The sequence below is a fragment of the Toxotes jaculatrix genome, chromosome 3, assembly GCF_017976425.1.
Source record: "Toxotes jaculatrix isolate fToxJac2 chromosome 3, fToxJac2.pri, whole genome shotgun sequence".
Lineage (NCBI taxonomy): Eukaryota > Metazoa > Chordata > Actinopteri > Toxotidae > Toxotes > Toxotes jaculatrix.
This window is the reverse complement of record NC_054396.1, coordinates 3,930,973-3,946,946: the sequence shown is the minus strand read 5'-3', so window position 1 is coordinate 3,946,946 and position 15,974 is coordinate 3,930,973. Positions and strand designations below refer to the sequence as shown.

Below are 15,974 nucleotides of genomic sequence, written 5' to 3'. Positions count from 1 at the left end.
CTGTATAACAGCACAGAAAGAGCCACAAAACTCATAATTAGCTGTCTAATTAGCACACAGTGTTGCAATACTAGAAGCTTGGTGAGTCAGTTTGACAGTGAAAAATCTATTCAATCCATCATCTCATTTTGTAAACAAAGCTACTAATTGGGCAGTAGTAATGTGTTTCTGCATGTAGACGCTGCTCCTTTACGGCATGAAAAAATACATCAGTACATCAGCATGCAGGAGAAATACAAAACACGAAACACTAGTGTCCAAGAAACATCAGCTAAGGTCAGCTTCGGCCATGTGTGGGATGTCATTGGACAGAGCTGAAAACACAATGTTAACACAAACTGAATCATCACGGCTAACATTACAAATTACGGAATTAGTCATTAAAATAGAGCTACAGTAGGAGAAGCTACCTTGTTTGTACCTTGCTTTAAGCCTCAGTCACACCAACATTTAAAAAGTGATTCCAAGTCTACCAGTGGCCAGCAATGTCTACAGTTCTGACCTTTGAGGGCAAAGAGAGGTGGAGAATCCAAAATGGAGGATGTTATTGTAGTTTATTAGCTGCGTTGAACTCCTCAATTTGATATTACCTTCTCTTTTGGAGGATGAACCACACTGCAAAAGTAATGCAGTTATTTGCAGACAGTTGTTAATGATACAGACATCTTTTGAATAATCTGTGTGAATTTATTTTTCAGTTAGAGACCAAACTAAGCTAATGAAACTAACAAGCTTGCTAACGGTCAGTTAGCGGTCAGCTTGGAGAGCTTTTTTTTTTTTTTTTTTTTATCTCATCGGTAACTTTGTTGAATGAAATGGTGTCTAGTGAACAAAATGCCAGCAGGGTGTAAGCAGAACAGTGGAGAGAAAATAGAGACAAGCTTCTGGAGCAATTGTGACTGACAAGCAGTAGACCAGATGGCTGGTGAGTTAACACTTAGCTTGCCAGCAGTTCACCAACTGACCCAGTGAAAAGACTCGCACATTAATTTTGCTGTACAACTTCCTGGCGTGACCAGGCCTTTAGTTGGTAGTTAGTTTCATCAGCTTAGTTTAGTGTGATTTTGTCTGGGATGGTAACAAAATCTGTGAAAGTAACATGCTTAGTTCTTAACGTTAGATATTGGCTGAAACAAAAAAGGAGCTAAAAAAACCTAACAATATTTCCTCATCTGTAATACTGTCAGCTGGCTGTGTCCTGTCTTAGTTTTTTTTTTGGTTTTTTTTGACAGCTTTTCCTTCAAGTTTAATATCTAGTAATTCGTTGACATATTATAAAACAAAATACAGCACAATAAAGAGCTTTAATGTTGTGGCTATCAATTACAAAATCTGCTGTATACACATTCATAGACAAAGCATTTGCACACAAATTTGCTATAAATCAAGACATATCACCCCATTTTTATATATAAAGTTAGTTGTTTTAAATTCAGTTAAAAACAACTACACTGTTTCCTACTCTTAGCCATGACCCTATTGGATGTTTGTGAGTCTTAATACCCAAAAAAGGTGTTCTTATATTTTCTGATTCAGCTTCTACAACAAACTTTGAAAACAATGTGTTGAGTCAGTTCCCGGGTGTTAACAAGATAGTCAACTGTGATGTGATATTTTATAAAAAAAAAAAAAGCACATGTTCACAAGTTGTTGTTCGAAGTGGAGCAGTTGATTAATGACTGCTGTCAAAGCACAACACCCAGCACCAGTCAGAGATTAAATTAAGGTTTTGTTCACACCGTTCCACCTATTTTGTTTAGCAACCGTTTGAGTTTTCACTATGAAAAAGTGACGGGACTTTCCAAACTCTAGTATGCTGTCTTATAAGTCTTAGGGAGGTTTCATAAATTTGCAATACATCCATGTATTCTGTTGTATAAAGTCTTTTGTGACTCCAGAGGGAGGTGTGTAGTCTGATAAATTACCTCAAGTGTTATCGTCTGAGTGAGTATCGGTTGGGATTGAAGACTACACGTTTAAACAGTTAAAAAAGGGTTAGAAAGAAGTGAATAGACCGGACCTCTGTAGCTCACTCCTCATCTGTGCTCAACAGCTCCAGGCTACATTAGCCACTACTAGCACAACACACCCTAATCCTTGACCACCGTCAGTACCTGCATTGTCAGGACCAGGTTTTCAAGAGTAGGAAGAATGTTTGAAATAAAGAAGACAATATCTCTGCTGTGAGTCTGATAATGTTATAGGACTGGGCTGAGAACCACTGCATCAGGATACCATTTTCCTTCAACTGTGCACAAGCGTAATTTCATGCCAAAGCAAAATCCCGCTGCATCATTTAAACTACATAAAGAGACCCACAACTGTGCCACTCAACCCCACCTCATTGCAGAGCAACTGTTGGAGCCAAAAATCTAGACAACCACCCAATGAAATTTGCAGTGTGTCTTTGTTTGTACTACTGCTGGCACACAAATACAGCCTTTAATGATTTCGTTCATTTTTGTAAAGACAGTGATCTTGTTCCTTGTTCTTTGGCTTCATGCTTCACCTTGTTGTCACATCCAGCTGGATGCTGTTCCAGTTACAGTAAAGACTGTAAACACTCAAAACAAAGAGGCACATATACAGGCTCAGTGTGTACATGCACGTGTGCGATATATCCTTCTGTATGTAATATTTGTTGTTGTTAAATTAACTCTCCCATGATGACCTGAAATGTGTGAGATGAAGTGTAAACTGCTCGTCTCTCCCCACAGGTGCGAGGCGTGGGCCCCCTGAACAAACGAGGCTTTTACCTGGCCTTCCAGGACATAGGTGCCTGCATCGCCCTCACCTCGGTGCGGGTGTACTATAAACGCTGTGTGGGTGTGAGCCGCAACCTGGCCGTGTTCACCGATGTGGTGACGGGTGCCGACTCGTCCTCTCTGGTGGAGGTCAGGGGTCAGTGTGTGGATCATGCTGAGGAGAGGGACACGCCCAAGATGTACTGCAGCGCCGAGGGAGAGTGGCTGGTTCCCATTGGGAGGTGTGTGTGCTCAGCTGGATTCGAAGAGCACAGAGACTCCTGCGTGGGTAAGTTAACAGAGTACTTTCATACTTAACCTGTTTGGTGTTGTTCAAAAGAACTCCGGTGCCTTTGGCTGTTGCAGTCAGTTTCCTTAGGTTGTGCAAAAGCTGTAATTGGAGCTCTGGTGCAAACCAAAAAACTCACACAGAGAAATCTGGTTCCATGGCTTTGTAGTTTTGAAAGTAAAGAGGACTAACCTCAGGATATGTGTCCTTAATTTGAATTCAAAAGCTAAACAGCAATTAAATGCTCTCTGTCCACATACAGATTGTGGGAACTGACAAAGAGGTGATTTCCAGTGTGATCTCTTTAAGTGATCTATAAAATTATGGAAGATCATTTATTAACCTTCACATGTGCAGTATGTAAGTGAGAAAGAATTTAGAGAAATAGACGCATTCTGTGCTTGTGTCCTGCTCCTTGTGTCTTGCTCCTTGTGTATTTCTCTTTTTTTTTTGGCAGTTTCACTGTAAAAATTGAGTGAACTGTAGAGTGTCGACAGTAATGACAGTTAAGGTCCAGTTGCAGTCTCGACTAAAGCTGGGGACAGACCTTAAACACAGCTGAACACAAATTGTCTGGTGTTCCAGAGATGAGAGCAGCAGTGTAAACTCACGGGAGAGAGGTAGAGGGGAGAAAACTTCAGCTGAGATCTGGTGCTCTAAAACCTAGTGGATTATAAAACAACAGTTTACTGTTTGCTTTCTGTATTTGGACAGGGTTTTTTTTTTTTTTTTTTGTGCTGCCAGCAGTTCTGTAAAACAGTAAATATGTTTAAAGGATAGGGTCACAGCGTAGACACAGGTCTATCTTATAACAGTACTAAGATGTTAATTATCGGTTGCTGCACAGCAGTTGTTCTTCCTGTCTATACTGGCCACAAACTAAAGGCAATTTTGTAAGTGATAATGGCCAAAATCCACAGTCTGAGTTATACAAATCAAGTGGGTATCTTCCACTTCCTATCACTGGTCTCGTTGCTCTGAAACAGCTGAAGGAATTATAGTAAAGTATGACTACAACAGTTCAACGCTTGGAAAGAGGCTTTTTCAGGAAATCATACTGTTGTCTGGCAGAACGGCAGAGTGTAATTTATTATAATAATTTAATTATTTAGAAAATAGTTTGATGAATCCGTTTATATGATCACATCCATCAGGTGCCTTTTCAGTCTTAATTCTATTCTATCTCATGTTGTAAATGGTTACATTACGTCTTCAAATTCGACACAACAGTATCTGTTTCACAGTGAATTTCAAGAATGATGATGTGTGTAGAGGTGTGTATGTGTGGTTTGTAGCAGCCTGGTGTCATTTGCATGTGATTTAATCACGGGACACACAATGGACGGCCGTGTGTAAAGGCACTGCGCCCTGACCTGGCATTTCTCAGTTTGGAGGCTGCAGATTTATCAGGATACAATATGCATCCTGCTGCCTTCAGATGGCTACAGGAGTTTTAGGAAATGAAGGAGAAATTTATTTTTATTAAATTTTTTTACATTTTTGCATTTTTACGACGAAAACTGTCGGAGACCTGCTTGTGCAGGTAATCACAACATTATAAAAACAGGATCCAAAAGTGAACCAGAACCAAAAGCAATAATGTATGATTTTGATTTTTTGAACGGGACCAAAACAACAGTGTGATACAGCTTAAACTGGTTCCATTCTGGCAGATTTGGTGAATTTCCATCAAACCTCTTTTCTCAGTAGAAAAATGATCATGTAAGCATCAGAGCTGCTCATTTATTTGACTATGTGAAAGTTTCCTCTGAGCTCAGAGCATCAGCAGAAATGTCTCCAGAATGAAAAAAGCCTTCGACACGACGCATGAATTTGGAAAAGCTCTAACCTTTCTACTGAATCAAAAAGTCTGTTTGAAGCTTTGCCTGTGGATCACGAAAAAAATGAATAAATAAATAAATAAATGGAGCGAAGAAGTTCAAGGTCTGGTCAAAAGCTGTTCTGAGGTCTAATATTTTTCTCAAGTAGGTAAATACTGAGAAAATAGCTGTGTGTCTGTCGGAGCTCCAGTTTCTTCTCTCATTCAGCCTCACATGATGAATAATAAGTGAGACATTTCAGATGCAAAGGTTCTTGATCCTCTCTTTCTCTTTCGTTTTTTTAAATACCACATTCTGTTTGTTTTTGCCTTTTTTGATTTTTTCATGGGGTTTTGATAAGCTGACCTCATTCGGAGACCTGTGCATATTTCAGGTTGCCATGGGTTACAGTAATTAAAACCTATTAATCACAGAGCAATGGATAATTAAACGCTAAAAGCAGTTTGTCAGCTAAACGAGCCGAACTAGACACGCAACACCGGTTTGCTTGCGCCCCCCCTCCCCCTGCTCCTCCTCCTCCCCCCAACAACTACACACACACACTCACAAATCTCTTTTGCGTTTTACCAATCTGAGGCCAGCACCAAACACCCTCTTGCTTCGACAGTGAGAGCTCCTTGTCAGAATGTGTTTAAAAGTGTAGGAAGCGGACTGTGTGTGTGTGTGTATCTGTTTGTGAGTGTGTGTGTCCAGTTCAGAGGGCCACTTACAGACTTTCTATAATTAGCCGCAGGCAATTAGCATCAGCAAAGAAATGCAAAACAGAGGCAGTAAAGAAAGCAGAGGAAAGGGCGCAAGGAAAAAAATCACCTAGAGTAACATTTTGTTCTACTGAACTGGTTTTATCCACGTTTTGACCACATTTTAAGGCTGATTTCAATGATGTAAGTTACCTGAGGTCATTGAGATAATGTCTTTAAGGGAAAGCAAATCATGAAAGCGTCTGAAAATAGAAGCAATTTGCTATAAGATAATTCTCAGCAGGAGGTGATGTTTCTGCCCTGTATTTTATTTACTATTACATCACCGCAGCCAGAGCAGAAAGTGAATTTGCAGTGGAAGGAAAATAAAGAAACAGCTCTTCACTATATCCTCCGCTGACGTCTTGTCTCTTCTTGCACCAAACTGGGTCGCTGTGCTAATTCACCCTCGCCAAAGCCAGCCACAGTCACGCACACATGAAGCCAGACAAGACACAGAGAGGAGGGGTGGGCACGAGATGGTGAAAGGAAGGCGACTTAAGTGGTGAAGACTTGTGTGTGCAGAGGAAAAAAAATAAAAAATCAGACATGAATGTGCGTGAATATGTGTGTGTATATGAGCGTGCTTAAGTGGTTTTCCCCTGACAAAGGTGCAGAGCTTTGGCTGAGAGCACGACATGGTGTATGAGTGTGAGGATGTGTGTGTGTGCACGTGTGTGTGTGTGTGTGAGCACAGGGTTGCGTGACATGCCGTTAAAAGTGTCACAGGGAGGGAAGCAATGAAAAACGAAGGGAAAAAGAGAAGAGGATAGAGAGAGAAAGACTCTGGTGGAGTGGCTGACTGGACCTCTCGTCCACTTGAGTTTACATCAAAACATTGAGTCTGTGTGTGTGTGTGTAGCTGTGCATACATGTGTGCAGGTGTGTACTGTATATATGTGTGTATGAGAGTGTGTGGGTGTGTCTGTGTGTGTCTGCGTCTGCATGCCTCCCGGTGCCACTGAAGAATGGACTAAAGTGCCCCATACAGTGAGAGCGATCGAGGACACACTGATATGAGACACACATACTTAGGCTGGTCACATCGACTCAGCTCAGCCAGCCCATCCAAGCCTGACACACACACACACGCACACGCACACGCACACACACACACACACACACACACACACACACACACACACACACACACACACACACACAGAGTACTCATACATGTGGGTTAGCTCACTCCTTTGCTCAGTCAATGGACCACAGCCTGTCTTCCTCCTCTGTGAACTGCACTGTGCCTTCATGTGATTTATGACTCAGTGTGTAGGAAATAACATAATCCAGCTACTAGAATAAAAATTCAAACATTTAATGGAAGTAACTACATTAAAAACCACTTCACCCTGAATCAGATTTAAATCATCTTTCCACACTGTGACAGTTTCACAGATATTTTCTGTATCGCCTCTTCACTGAAGCTGTACAGTAAGTTTGCAGTGAGTAAAATATTCAAAGACTCTATGATTTTTATGCTGCACCATCACATCAAATATTTTATGTTTTGTGTCATAAAATATCAATCAAAACTGAACTTCATAAATAAATATTCGTAGTATAATCTTAATATAATCTTAAAAGACTGTGTGACAGTAGTTTGATCAGATTTGTTTGTCAGTGGCCTGGCAACATAAGTAATCAACCCTCACAACAATCATCACATTTTTACTGGTGCACAGACATACGCGTTTTCCAGCTGAGCCACGTCCACCGAAAAACAAGCTCAAAGAAAACATTTTTAAAAACTCTCTTCCGCAAAATGTATGTAACCACAGATGTTTGTGTTTACGTGAGACTGTATCACACTGAGAAAATGGAATTTCAGGGCCTTTAAAATGCAGATAAAATGGGTTTAAAAAATGTTTGAATGTGAAACATCCTGGTCAGTGAGACTCGAGGAATTAAAGCTGTTTCTTTAAACCAGAACTATTTATGAAATTAACCAAATACTCGGCTAACTAGTGGTGTGGAAGTGGTGTAGACTGTGGAGAAAACTGAGAAGAATTTTATAAGTGAATGTGGACAGATAAGAAAAAGGTCACTTGCCAAATTATGTCAGTCAAGCAGTATTAATAAATGTGCTCATCTGTTGTTTTAAATGTAAGATTTTAGCCTGTAGTATTTATCTATTCCAAAAAAGCACAAATACTTTCATTTTAGTCAGTATCCACATCCACACACTCTTTTTTCTTTTCTTTTTTTTTTTACAGTTGGAAAACCAAAACAGTATCAGGCAAAACTAATTAAACTATTGATCATGCATTAACAATGAGGAGATAATATGCTAATAACTAATTGCTGCACTTTTTAATTTTTTAATTTATTTATTTTAAATAAAAGTCTGAACTGGTTTAATCCAACCTGCTTTTTAAAGCTTTTTTTTCCCTATGCTGTACTGCTTACAATAGCATCTTTGGTAGCTCCATGTGTTTATCATCATAGATTATAATGGCCTTCAGATTTGTTTGATCCCTTTGTAAAGATAAAATCATGACCGGAGCAAATAATGAAATTGAGGAAATTGCTATGTCAGTCAGAGTCAGCTGTACAAAAGAAAGGTTATTTGTAGTGTCTAATATCATTTGGATCTGAAAGGATTATGATTCATAGTATTTTGACTGGAGTATTTTTTATTTAAATCCAGGGTTATGGTAGTTTTGGATGCCACTGCATTAGGCCCAGGGTAGAATGTAAATAGGTACATTTACTCAACTTTTGTGCTTTGGTACAAATATGAGGTACTTTACTGCAGTGTTTTCATTTCATGCTACTTCTTCTTTGTATTCCTCTACATTTAAAAGAGATGTATTAAAGAAATAACTGTTTACTCAATGGCATTTATCAGCTGTAGTTACGATTTTAGTAGTTAAGATTTTACACACATAGCAAAAAATAGAACAGTTTATAGCATGAATACTTTATTTAAGAAGCTCCCCATCAGTATATAAAATTAAGAGATAAAATGATTTGTTGATATACAGAAAATGAAAACTGTTTTTGTGTCAAGAACAGTTTAGGTTAGAGTAATTTTTCAAGACCAAATATTTCATTTCATGGTTCCAGCAAGTGAGGATTCGCTGTGTGTCCTTGTTCTAAAGTGCAGTAACCTGAACCATTTTGAGATTTAACTACTGGTGGGACAAAACAAACAATTTGAAGGTGTTGGCTCTGGTTAATTAATCATTTCATCATTTTCGAATGATTTAAAAATCACAAAACCAATGGATTAATCAAGAGAAAAATCAGCAGATTAATCCATGATGAAAATAATCATCAGTTGCAGTCCTCTGCAAAAGTTTGAAATCAGCTCCACTGCAACCAGTTGCAACAGGAAAATGAATGCATGAGGAATAATCAGTACTAACTACCTTTTCCTGAATATACTTTTACAGCATTTTCAATGCAGTACTTTTACTTGCAATAGAGTATTTTTCACAGTGTGGTACTTTCACTTAAAGTATCTAATACTTCCTTCAACACCGAGCAATATAGATGAAATTATCACAACATTAGTATGAATATTTTTCTTTCTGGAAAAAAAAAAATTAATTATAATTATTCAGTTCCATTGCCATGTATTACATCAGGGTAAAACAAGAACTGTGACAGGTTTTGCAATTTTCATTGTAATTCCCAATTCATTCTGGATACATTTTGAATTGACAGCATTTGTGTAGGTGTCATTCTCAGATCATAATCAAAACCTACTCATTTAAGAATGAAGTGCAGCTCTAGACACAGTCGCTGTGTTTTAGCCTTCAAATGATGTGTGTGATCAAACCGTGTGTGTGTGTGTACGATCCTGGTAAGTCTTGTAATTCGTCACCTCTCCTTAAGCAGACAACAGTTATTGGCTCCTCCAGTCACTGAGGGAGTGCGGGATTGTTCGGAGCCTTTTGACTCTCCTGTCAGCAAGCTCTCCTCGCTGTCAGTCAGACAGGAGGAGCGAGGCTTAAAGAGTGGAGGAGAAGAGAGGGAGAGAGAAAGTAGCATGAATAAAGGGAGAGGTGAACAGAAAAAGAGAAAGAAGTGAAATGAAAGTACAAAAATACAAAGAGGGAGAGAAAGAGATTATGAAAAACTGAGAGAAGTGCAACTTCAGAGCAGAGAAGGTGTGACACTCTGCCTCATAATGTGATCGTTATCTGTCAATTTGGCACCGTGGAGAAATATCAGAGGAAGACAGCAGCAGGCGACAAGGAGGATTTAATATTCCTCTATTATATATTTATTTCATCACACACACAGACACACCTAGAAGAGCTGAGGGCTTTGTCCTTCTTCTGACCTATCAGCACCTCCCCCCTCTCTGCTGTCACTCCTCCTCACTTTTGATATTTTCCACTTTGAACATATGATGCACATATGCAGAGGTGGACACACACACACATACGCAAACACACACACACACACACACACACACACACACACACACACACACACACACACACACAGTTCATTGAAACTCCAGAGACAGAGCTGTGGTGGTGGTTTCTGACAGGGTGAAGCAGCCTCATTGGCCCCGGGTCCCTGAGGTCCAGACAGGTGAAAATATCTGACACTCAGCTGTGGAAAAGGGGGTTAGAGCATTGTAATAGCTCCCTTATTTACTATATGATTAATGATCTGACCAGTGTTGTTATTTTTATTAAATATTTTCAACCATAATTAATAGTTGAAAAAAATGAAGACCTCTTCCTGAAAACAGAAAAAAAAATGTTCTGGAAATTTTTTATTTTTAAAAAAAATTATTTTACTGTCTTTTAATTATTCTGTTAGGTTGATTGTAAATTATAAGATGAATTACATTCTTCATTGAAATAGCTAATATCTTATATAACCAGAACATCTCAATTACTGCTGAAATGTTAAATTAGTCAGTTAACAGAAAATTAATTGACAACTATATTCCATTAATTGTAGTAATTTTTCGAGGAAAATGCAAAACATCCCCTTGTATTTGCTGCTTTTCTCTACTTCGTATGATTGGAAATTGATAAGTTGGACTGTAAAAAATGATAGAAATCACCGGGCCTGTGGGAAATAGTTATGAGTATTTTTCTTTATTTTCAGGCATTTTATACACTAAAAACATCAGTTCAGCTGATAGATGGACCATCTAGAAAAAAATGAATTCTTTTGAAAACAAAAAAAATGAAATGTGCTAGATTATACTGAAAATTGTATGTAAACAGATTCAAATGTTTATAAATGTTATTAAATTGTTTTCTCAGCTATCGCTGGTTGAATTATGTACAGAGGTAACGTTTTTCCCCCGAGTCACCGGGAGGTGGCTGGAATGGATGGTGGGTGTAAAAAGCACATGAGCAGCACAGACCAGGATTCACATCCACAGCTCTGTGTGTGGTTTAGGCAACAAAAGGACTTTGGTTAAGTTTAGGAAAAGCTTGTAGTTTTGGTTAAATGTAAATAAATGCGCTGTGTCTAAAGTTACCCTTAATGGATTCTGTATTAAAACAAAACCACTATTTTTCCCCTAACTTTATCCAAGTGCTGTGAGGGTCTAACTATTAAAAGAGCTTGGCAATGCTGTCATCACTTCAAGTAGATTTTATGCTGCAAGATCAGATGTTACATGTTACTGACACGTTCAGCATCAACATTTTTGTGACTTGCCGTAGATTAATTAACATCTCATTATCTGATGAGCGGGTGCTGAGAGCAGTTGAGTTGTCAGTCTGTATATAAACAGTGAAAGTCGTTGGACTACATGCGAAGGGTAGGAGGTAATAGAAAGTTGAAATGTCGGCCGACGCCTGAGCCACAAAAGCAATGGACGTGTCATTTAATGAATAAGCGCTGAAATCTGGTCAGCCGTCGGGTAAAATGTAAGATGAAAGTAATTAAACTGTCATTTAAAGACTAGGAGAAGAAATGAAGTGGACATTCAAAATAATCATTGGTGAGATGTGAAGAGAAAGTGCTGTTTTAGAGGCTTCAGTCCTGACAAGTCAAATGCTGTGTCACGTGTTAGCACAAAAAAAAAAAAAACAATAATAATAACTATAATAAAAAGTATTGCGATGCAAACCATCATCATCATGAACCTTTACAGACAGCTGTGATTTAGGTTTGGTTCGGGAGTTTAAGGTGAAATTAAACCCGTGAATTGAATTCTTTGGCATGTATTCATTGCCGTGTAGCTCCGGCGTCTTTCAGGCGAATCCCGCCATGATTTCCTAGTTCCTAATGAAGATGCAGTTAAGTGATTTCGGGAACAGATGATTTGGTGAGAACTTCATTATTCCCCGGCTCACGACCACTTGAGTGGAACACAATATTCATAATTGCTGTCAGAATCAACTTGTGGCGGGCCGCTATCGAGAACGTATAAGGAGCTCAAATTGAAATGGTCTCCAGAGAGGGAGAGACGGGGGAATAGTGAGTGATCAAATTAGTTCCATCCTCCTGGCGGTTTGTAAACAACTGCTGATCAACAACATTGTTACTGTTTGGAGGCAAATGACACAGAGGCTCCAGAAACACACCCACACTCACAGCCTGAGGGAGGGAAAGCTGCCCGGTCTGAGCGCACACACACATTCGCACAAACATGTGACTTCACGTAGAGGGACACACACGCAGATTTGAATCCTCTAACGCCATTTCACCAGAGATTTGTCTCAACTTTATTTGAACCCTGAGGAAGGTAAATTTATTGCAAGGTGGATCTTATTTTATGAAAACACGGTGCTCACCAAGTTCATTTCTGACATCATGTGGTAATGCAGGGACATACATTAACTAAACAGATGTCTACAGGGACAAAATACTCAAAACATCAGGCATGTTTTAAACAAACCTCAGATCAGCCACTCAGATTTACCCTCCAAACAAAGTGATTTTGTTTTTTGTTTTTTTTTTCCTTGTGTGCTGCATATTTCCTCATCCTCACCAGTCAAGTTCTCCAACCTCAACAACCAACCTGGCCAGTTTCTCTAAAATGTTAATTATGTTAATAATGTCCTTTTAAAACTGTAATTAAAGGTCCATTTTTAAGAACCAACTACAACAAAAGTCAGTACACACTTCTTTAGTGAGAGACCATTCTTCAAAGAATCATCAAAGAATGTGCTGCCAGCGTTCATCAGGCATCTGATCAGGCAAAGTTTTGTCTTGTAGTTTTTGTCACTTTGTGAGTAAGGATCTTCTTGGACACCGTGCGTGGGGGTTGACATCATGCAGTGTCCTTCTCATTGCCTGATCAGACACTGAAACATTCATTTCCACACATAATGTTTGTGCCAAGTCAGAAGAACTTAATTGATTTTCAGTGAAACGTTGGATAAACTGTGAATTGTGTGTGTGTGGCGTCATTTGATGATGACGGCCACTGCTCCCTCTGTTATTGATAGTGTGGTTCTTCCTGTACTTGCTGTGTTTCAGCTCATGTCCCGTCGCCTGCTGATGCTCTTGTACTCTCACCCATCTTCATGAAGTCTCACAATCTGGTTTCTTTCTTATTCAGGCGGCTCCTGACCAAGTGGAGCCGCGCTGCATTAGATACAACCCAGGACAAAAGTGAGGAGGCTGTGTTGTTCACTGGTCATTATGTAACATTGTTCCTGCTTTTATCCTGAACTGGAAATCACAGCTGTAATCACCTTCACTGCAGTGATCACAGTGAATTGACTTTTATTGCAGGGGTGACTGGTGTCGCCTGTTTGTGGTGAATTACACATGAAGACAATTCACCTTCACTTTGACTTCAAATAACACAGCTATTGTTAGATGTTACAGTTTAGAATTATTTAACGTTTTAGTGATTTCACAGGTGTGTGCTCAATTTTGTTGCACACTCTGGGTCGTTTGTCCCTACCCTCAGATACGACCCATCAGACTGAATTTTCAGACAAATACAGCGCAGGAAAATATCAGGGCATAACAAGCTGCTAATTGAAATTTCTCAATACGCTGAATTAGGATATTCAACTTCATAATAACCCTGGACGGTTTCCTCACAAGCTTATAAAAACCCATCATGTCCAAACTGTGCACACACAAACATTCATGATTCAGTTATTACCACAGAGCTACGTCGACAATGCTGCTACGGCTAAACAAAAACTTTACAAAAGCACAAAACAACAGCCGTCACAGCTGCTGTGGCTGCTTGCTGTGCATTGGGAAACGAGGCAGTGGGATCATGTGTGTTAATGCGCAAATGTGTGTGTGTGTCCAAATGTGTGGGTCTCATAAAACGTGTAGGCAGTGTACAGTCTGTTTGTTAGAGTGTGTGGGCATCAGTGCTAAGGGATTTGTTGTTGCCGCGCCAAGACTAATTAGTTTTTTTTGTGTGTGTCTGGTTGGTCCTTGTTGGTGGATGACAGAGGGTTTTGATTGGTCAGTCAGGAGAGGCGGACAGAAGAGAGGAGAGGAGAAAAGGAAGAAGGAGGAGAGTAAACTCAGGAAGGAAAGAGGGAAGGAAAAGGAAGCAAGGACAGAGAAGAGGAGATGAGAAGAGGAGAGGAGGGTAAAGAGGGTGAAAAAGAAAGTGGAGAGGGAAGCAGAGGAGGAAATAATGAAAGGAAAGAGAAGGAGGTGAGACATGAGAGTAGACAAGGAAAGGAAAGAGGAAACAGAAAAAGAAACAGAGGATGAGAAGAGATGGTATTATTAAACTGTTAAGCCATCAAGACTCTGTGTGTGTGTGTGTGTGTGTGTGTGTATTTGTGTGCACACGCATGTGTGTGTGAGTAAGAAAGGAGAGAGAGAGAGAGAGAGAGAGAGAGAGAGAGAGAGAGAGAGAGAGTGATAACAGAATGAATCATATCTCAGCCAGACACAGCACTGTTGTGTCACTCAAACTTCCCTCCAATCTTTGTTGTGATTGGCCGAAGCCCTATCTCCACAGCAGGTGCAGAGGGCTACACATCAGTACACAAAGCAACTTTGCTAACACACACACACACACACACACACACACACACACACACACACACACACACACACACACACACACACACACACACAGGCTCACACTCGTGCACACGCTTGCATACCCATGTTACCAGCTACACAAAGACACACTCTCACAAACAAATCCTCTTATGTGCAGCCCATATGAATGCATAATTCAGGACAGAAAACACACACACAAAAGGCCGAGAGCTGCTGGGTAAATTATTGATTGAGTGTGTGCCACCTCTGGCCAGCAGTAGCCACCCATGTCCCAGTCCAGTATCTAGCAGCTATTATTGCTGACAGTAAAGAGACAGGCAACATGATGGCAGATCACTGAGAAGCTGGCAGCCTCCGTCTGAAGGGACTGCGGGACTTCTTCAAATGATTTTCTGCCCTGACTTCTTGTTGAGTTAAACTGATGTGCACACAGGGCGCTGTCATTTACTTCTCCCTCTTGCAGGCCTCCGCTGAACAGAGCACAGTTTGTATGGATGGGGATGGTTGAATGTATGTGTGTATATGTGTGTGTGTCATGAATTGTAATGATGTTGGCATTTCAAATAGCGGGATCAGTTTGTGGCATTGTTGTTAGAGAGACTTCCATCAAAGTGGGTTGATTGCTTGCATAAATGTAACTGAGACTATAGAAATGGTTTCTGTTATGTAAGCTGTCCTTCAGTTCTCACGCTCTAAAACATTCTGGTAAAATGTCATATGAATCATAATAATATCATTTCCACACCAGCCAAGAAGTCAAATTCTTTATCCTGGACATGCTCCACTTGCTGTTTAACTAACTAAAATGTGCCTAAATTAGAGTTGTCAAAGCACTACACTGGTATTTATCAGATGCTTCTCCTGCTAAAGGCCTGGGGAGAAAATTGAGAGGGGGGGGGGGCGGGGCCTGGTGGCCCGTCCCTATACCTGTATGTATTGTTGTCTTGAAAGGAAAAGGCTGGCAACATTATAGATTTAGTATTTTGTTGTTGTCAAAAAAAAAAGAAATCATATGAAAGGACTAAAAACCAAGAATGTCTGTCTCTCAATATTCAGACTTCCCTACCCTGTGTGTGGCCCACAGCCCCAAGCACATCCACTCCTACTGAAGATGTAAATCATCAAAAATGGGTCACAACTATATTCCTCTTTTTAAAAAAAAAAAAAAAAAGCATGAGTAATTTCCTCAAACAGCTGGTCTCTGTAGTCTTTATCAAATGTTACTCAGGCAGGAGGAAATAGAGAATTTGTTTGGAATTATTATTCAGGTGTGGACTACAACACATTTGGTGCTGCAGAGAGTGTTTCCAGCAGCAGGACAGTGTATGTACAGTGTGTGTGTGTGTGCGTGTGTTCATGGTAATGTAGGAACATATCGCCCAGTGTGGTACATTGATGTGTTTTTAAAAATTTTGGACAACAGTGGAGC

The 15,974-nt window shown here is 39.9% G+C and overlaps 1 protein-coding gene across 1 annotated transcript in view; it reads left to right on the top strand.

Moving 5' to 3' along the window:
- epha8 (eph receptor A8) overlaps positions 1-15,974 on the top strand; it is a 100,067-nt gene that overhangs the window by 49,606 nt on the left and 34,487 nt on the right. The window contains exon 6 of the mRNA XM_041033426.1: positions 2,718-3,029. Within this exon, the coding sequence (XP_040889360.1) occupies positions 2,718-3,029 (312 nt within the window). The remainder of the gene's footprint in view (positions 1-2,717; positions 3,030-15,974) is intronic.